This window comes from Mus musculus, chromosome 16 (genome assembly GCF_000001635.26).
Source record: "Mus musculus strain C57BL/6J chromosome 16, GRCm38.p6 C57BL/6J".
Classification (NCBI taxonomy): domain Eukaryota; kingdom Metazoa; phylum Chordata; class Mammalia; order Rodentia; family Muridae; genus Mus; species Mus musculus.
Genome location: NC_000082.6, coordinates 38809763 through 38816574, shown reverse-complemented (window position 1 = coordinate 38816574; position 6812 = coordinate 38809763). Strand labels below are relative to the sequence as shown.

General features: G+C 42.3%; 1 protein-coding gene and 1 pseudogene across 3 annotated transcripts in view; one reads left to right on the top strand and one right to left on the bottom strand.

The window, feature by feature from the left end:
• The window catches only part of Tex55 (testis expressed 55), a 16569-nt gene extending 12198 nt beyond the window's left edge, over nucleotides 1-4371 (top strand). For 2 of the 3 annotated variants that reach the window (XM_006522676.2, XM_006522675.2), the window contains one exon: nucleotides 4108-4371. In XM_006522676.2, the coding sequence (XP_006522739.1) occupies nucleotides 4108-4152 (45 nt within the window). In that variant the 3' untranslated portion in view covers nucleotides 4153-4371. The remainder of the gene's footprint in view (nucleotides 1-4107) is intronic. The other variant, NM_029042.1, reaches the window with a different exon arrangement.
• On the bottom strand, nucleotides 2155-2973 carry Gm15803 (annotated as a pseudogene).
• Nucleotides 4372-6812: the final 2441 nt, after the last annotated feature.

Here is a 6812-nt window from a genome sequence, read left to right as displayed (position 1 = left end):
GACACTGAACTATGAAGCTGTCACTTACGGAAAACATGGGAGTTTTTTTTTGTTTATGTAATTTTTGTTTCTAAAGGTCTTTATTCATTTGTAAATGTCCCAGTTTCCCTCTGAACTCGCATCAAAAAATTATTTCACTTTAATTCTGTTAAGACATTTTTTGCTGGATGTGAAATTTGGCTTTTCCTTGGCTCTTTAAAAATGTGCTTCTGACTCGGGGGGAGGGGCTCTGAAAAGCTCAGAGTGCCCCCAGTTCTGTCCCCCTTACATGCTCGGCTGTCTTTAGCTGCCTTCACCCCAGCATTTCATTGTCTAGTTCACAGAGGAATTACAGGGGCACACATTGGAATTTACTTCAGGAAAATAAGCGGAGACTTGAATCTATGCATCTGTGTCTTCTACCAAATTTTGGAAGTCTTCAGCCCTATCTTCTTCTTTGCCATTTTCCAGCCCTGGTCTCTTGATGGGGAGTTGTTTGTTTTTTATCTGTTTGCTTGTAATGCTTTTCTTATTCTTTGAAAATCGCATTACCCTTGTTAAACGTTCTGATATTCTACAAATTCCTGAAGCTCTGTTCATTCCTCACATTCTCTCTCTCTCTCTCTCTCTCTCTCTCTCTCTCTCTCTCTCTCTCTCTCTCTAAAGCAATATCTTAGCTCTATTCGTAAAACCACAGACTCCTCCACAGTCCATATTCTGTAGCCCACGCGAAGTGTACATATGCACGTTAATTTGCATATATGTGTACAGGTGTGTGTGTGTGTGCATGTGCAAGTGTATGTGTAAGCATGTGGAGGCCAGAGGTCATGCTTAAATGTCACTTCTCAGGAGCTTAGTCCCTCTAGACAAGATGGGATGTGGAGTTTGCCAACTGGACTTGGCTGAATGTCCAGTGAGACTAAGACAGTTGTTCTCAGCCTTCCTAATGCTGCGACCCTTGAATACTGTCTCTCGTGTTGTGGTGATCCCCCCAACCATAAAATTATTTCATTGCTACTTCATAACTGTAATTTTGCTACTGTTGTAAATCATAATCTAAGTATCCGTGTTTTGTGATGATCTTAGAAGGTCTGTGAAAGGGTGATTCGAGCCCTGAAGGGGTCATGACCCACTGGTTAAGAACCATGGGCCTAAGGGATTCTCCTGTCTCTTCCTCCCCAGCACTGAGATTACATGCATGCTGTGGTACCCAGCTTTTATGAGGGTACTGGCGACCAAACTCAGGTCCTCATGCCTAAATGGCAAGCTCTTTACCCAGCCCTTGCACAGTGATCTTTTAAAGTCAATTTTTAGTAATAAAATTTCTCCTGGGAGGTGGGAGCTGAGGAGATGAGTCGGAGGGTAAAAACACACTTGATGCGCAAGCAAGCGAGCCTGAAATCAAAATCCACACAAAAGCCTGACGAGAAGCAGGAAAATTTTTAATCTTAGTGTTCCTTCAGGGGTGTGGGAGGTAGAGAATTCCCAGTGGACACTCACAGCCAACTAACCTTCTCTCCTCAGCTGTAAAAGAACAAAGAGACCCTGTCTCCAACAAGGTGGGAGGAGAAGACTGACAATCGGGCTGTTCTCTGACCTCTGTGTGTGCTCCAAGGCACCCAAAGTGCTCATGTTCTCATGAGTGAATGTACACACACGCACACGCACACACATACACACATACATACACACATGCATATACACACATGTGCACACATATATACACACATACATATACACACATACACCCACACATCCACACACATATGCACACATATATACACACATACACATACATACATGCACACACACATACACATATATACATGCATATATACATTCATATATACACACATACACACATATATACACACACATACACACATACACCCACACACATACACACTAAAGACCATGAATTTGAGAGAGAGTAGGAGGGAGGAAGTAAATTTTATTTGGTCTTCTCCACTTCTGCCATTTCCTACATTTTTCTTTTCTTTTGGTGTGTTTTTCTTTCCTGGACAAAGATATCTTGACTTTAAAGGTCTTGTTTTAATCATTTAAATTATAAGGTCGTCTTTGAGTCAATATCTATTAGCTACCTTGCCTGATTGCAGTGAATGGCATTTTTAAGTAGCCCGTAAGAGCACTTTAGACTATCTTTTTTTTGGGGGGGGGAGTTCTGCAACTTTATTTGACATTCAACAGGTTAGTTCTCATCCACCTTGACTGTCCATAGGTTTTTTAATGTGGTACCAGACACATAAGTTACCAGTAGGTATTGCTTGTTTGGTGAATCCTCATCCTCACTACATTTTCTGGACAAACGTACTCAGATGTGATTCCAAACATCCCTTATTCCCTTGGCCCAGACAGCTTTATTGAGCCTGGTGTCAGTGTGCACATCTGGAGTCCAGTGTGCACATCTGGAGTCCTCATCTGCTTCATAGCCAATTTCTGGATTTCTGTGAGTGCCTGCAAGGCACACTTCTTGAAGTCCACTCCATGGATACGCTTGTGAATACTGATGGTGTAGTCTCAGGCCACCACCTCGTTGATGCCAGAAGACCCCTTCTTCTCGCTACCCTTCTTTGCAGGGAGCCATTCTGCTGGGCCCAGGTAGGAAAGAACCGGTGTGGGGGACAATCTTGAATGGTCTAAAAGTAGCATGAAGACTGACTTCAGCATTAGTCCTTTGTTGAACATGGCGGGTAGGGGTGGTTTGCTGGCTGGTAGTATGCTTAGAGTCAAACCATGAGTTCTAGTTTATCCTTTGTGACTGACGTCTTAGCTCAGATGTTCAAGCACTGACCACAGTATTTTGAAGCTGCCCTATGGGCACGTGATCCTGGTGTCAGATGGGCACAGGGCTCATAAACACAAGGAAGGAATCTTCTCTTATGAACAGTCCCTGCTCCCTTGGCCATCTGGTCATATTTGACCAGGCTTCTTCGCTGCAGAAAGACTAGATTCCTCCTGATTTTGATTTCTCTTGATTATGATGTAAACTGAAAAAAAAAAGAAGAATTAATTCCACATTGTAATTCTGCTTAGTCCCAGGATTTGCAGGTAGTTGGAGGTTCTTTCAGTTTGTTTGTTTGTCTTGTTTTGTTTGCTGTTCTTGAGTTGTTGTTGTTGTTGCTGCTGGTGGTGATGTGTGTGTGTGTTTCTTAGAGGATAGGGTCTGTGTTTTGTCCATAATACTTAGATATTACAGTGTTCCCTCCTACACAAGAACAAAACCTTTGTGGGGGGGATACATTCATTTAAAGCTTTTATCACGGGAATTTGAATTGTGGTTTTTTTTGTTTGTTTGTTTACTACAAAATAGTTTCTAATTTTAATTATGATTTCTTCAGCTCATGATTTTTGGACATTGGATTTTTTTTCCTATTAATCGTTATTAAGTATTGGAGTTCATGGCTGTCTCTGGGTTTCTAATTCAATCTCATTTTGGTTTTTTTGTTTTGTCTTGTTTTTTGTTTTTGTTTTTGTTTGTTTGTTTTTTGTTTGTTTGTTTGTTTTTCGAGACAGGGTTTCTCCGTGTAGCCCTGGTTGTCCTGGAACTCACTCTGTAGACCAGGCTGGCCTACTCAGAAATCTCCCTGCCTCTGCCTCCCAAGTGCTGGGATTAAAGGCGTGCACCACCACTGCCTGGCCAATCTCACCTTGTTAACGGACACTCTAAGGGAATAATGTACAAACGCATATGAAAAACCCCCACGCTGTTAAAGTCCCTGCCCAAATAACCCCGCTAGTGTTTTTTAAAAGTGTTTTCTGTTATCTTTTTAATTGTGTTGGTGGGCAAGGTCTGAGACTGTTGGCATGTTCACAGACGTGTAGATCCCCACAGAGGCCAGAAGAGGGCGCCTGGAGCTGTTGTGAGCCACCAGGAGTCCTGGGAGCCAAACTCAAGTGTGCTTTTGACCACCAAGGCAGCTCGCCAGCTTTTGTGTCTGCATTTTATAATGGTTTCTCTAGAGATTACACCATGCATCCTTAATTGATGAAGTCGTAATTTATTTGATCTTGCTTAGGCCAAGGGCTTCTGGATTTTTTAACTGCATAGTTCTGAGTAGATCGAAATCCCAAATGGAAACTTTTTATTTTTATTTTTATTCTCCTTAGGTACAGAACATGATCAAACACAGAGACGAAAGGCAGAGCGACTGAAGACAGACGTCCCAAGCACTGCTTACTGTCATCCATGGCCCGACTGTACTCAACCTGCTCCCACTTGAAAAATGTGTTTTCAGTAGGCATCGGTGGTAACTCTGCCTAAATGTGGTCTTAATTTTTAGGTCAGAATATTACATAGAGTGCTTTTGTAAATTTCACATAACAATTATAGATACCTCTGGATGATCACACAAAATATACACATTACGGCTACTCACGAGTTGATATCTCAACACTTACTCCCACAAGCCTGAACTAGAATAAGGTCAAGTCTCCAATGAGAGAGCACTCTTAACCGATCTCAACTCTCAAAGAGCACGAGAATCCGTCCTGGCTCTAAGCTGCTTACAAAATTCCTATCGGAAATGTGTGAGAAGCATTTTTATCTTTTTTAACAAATGATTATTGGTATTAGTTATGATCCATATTAGGGGCAAGAAAATATTATTAACATATGCTTTTCTTATCACTGCCCTTTACATTCTGTCATTAGTGAATGAGATTTAATCTTCTCCTGACTCTTAGCCTACAGTACAACTCAGGCAGGCTTTAGTCCCGGGGAAACATCTGTGCAGGTGAGGCCGAAATGGCATTTCCTCATCACCTTTATCCCCTAAAGAAATCTGTGTCCTGTGGAAGGTCTAACCAGTCGGACTGGTATCTAACAGTACAAAGCGTTAGCTCGGGCTATCGGAACGAGAGGATCTGGTCAGAAATCATTCTTGAAATGATTGTTTGATTCTACTTTTGTATGCTGAACGTTTCAAAATTCTTCTATGTGAACAATGAGGCAGACTTGACTCTTTGTATCGTTAACTAACGATGTGATGTGATTATGTGCCTGTATTGCTTGAGATTTCAAACACAGACTCTACTGTATTGTCTCTGACACTTATTTCTCATACTTATATTCCAGAGAGTCCTATGTGATTCCAAGATTAGTTAGCATTTCCTTTAAGTTGTTCATAAAACATGCCTGTGTTCAAACTCAATAAATGTGTTGTCTACTCAGATAAAGATACTGTGTGCTTGAAGGATGAGCTGGAAGCTGATGTACCAGTGATGACCTATGGAGTAGACTAGAGTCATGTGCACTAATGGGGTGGTCCAGCCAGACAACATGAAACTTGAGAGGCCATTCCTATTATTAGTGGTAGAAATATGGAGGCCATAATGTCATGGTGTGTTAGCACTAAATTCGAGCATGGCTGGTGGTGCACACTTTCCAACTCAGCACTTAAAAGCCAGTGCCTGACAACTCCAAGTTCAAGGCCAGCCTGAGTTATATAAGAAAACAACCTTAAGTATAAAAAGAAAAGTATGGGTGGAGGAACACCCTCATAGAAGCAGGGGGAGGGGATGGGATAGGGGGTTTCCGGGAAGGGGAGAAACTGGGAAAGGAAATAACATTTGAAATGTAAATAAAGAAAATATTCAATAAAACATTATATATATATTAGAAAAAGAAAACAGGAAAAAGAAAAAGTAAAGTAAAAAGGGCTGGTAAGATGGCTGTGTGCATAAAAATGCTGCAAAAACCAGACAATCTGAGTCCAGTCCCTAAGTCCCACAGTTAAATGAAGGAACTGTCTCGGGAACAAATTTGTTCTTTGACCTCCACACTATCACTATGGTGCACATGTCTCAATGTGACCTCCCCAACGCATGTATCATACATAAAATCAATATTAAACCATCGAGTTTAGCTTTTTGATGTTCGGCCCTAATATGAGACCAGTGATTCTCGACTTTCCTAATTTAGTGACCTCATGTCATGATGACCCCCAACTATAAAATTATTTTCGTTGCTATTTCATAACTGTAATTTTGTTACTGTTACGAATTGTACTGTAAATATCTGTGTTTTCTGGTGGTCTTAGGTGACCCCCATGAAAGGGTGGCTCAACCCCAAAGGAGTCAGGACCCATAGGTTGACAGCCGCCATCTTAGACAGCTTTAACAAGTTTCTAAAGACAGAACACCTCCGATGCAACCACTCTGGCAGCTGCAGCCACTCCCTTAGGCTGTCTCTGATGCCTTTCATAAGTGTCATTTGTGACCTTCCATAGTGAGGCAGTAGACCAGAGGGGATGGGCTGGCTGCGATTCCCTCTGCACATACTTCTCTGAGAAGGAAGAGAGTGAGCACCACCCTTCACACGCTGTGACTCAGGCTCTCTACACAGAGGCATCTAGCACAGATCAATCAGCAAGAGTTCCAAAGTGACAGAAAGCAGTCCCCTCACCGGCCACAAGTAAACACTCAGCGTGGGAATCTCAGGGTAGCTCAGGGGAGCTGGGAGATTCGGGCTTGACCCTCCCCAGTTTCATTGCAGTACAATGTGAAGAGGACAGAGTAGCCACATGGAGTAAATATGGGGGCTGAGAGTCTCAGCGGAGAGTGTACAGAGATAGAAACACGTGGGGTTATTTTATTTTATTTTATTTTGATCCAGGGTTTCTCTTTGTAGCCCTGGCTATCCTGGAATTCGCTCTGTAGATCAGGCTGGCCTTGAACTTCCTGCACAGCTGAGACTACCCTTGGGCTTCAGCTTTTCCTGCCTCTGCCTCCTGAATACAGCGTTGTTGTAATTATTTTAGAAGTGTTCCTATTGACAGGACAGTGGATTGGACCTGAGCATCGGGCACCCCTCA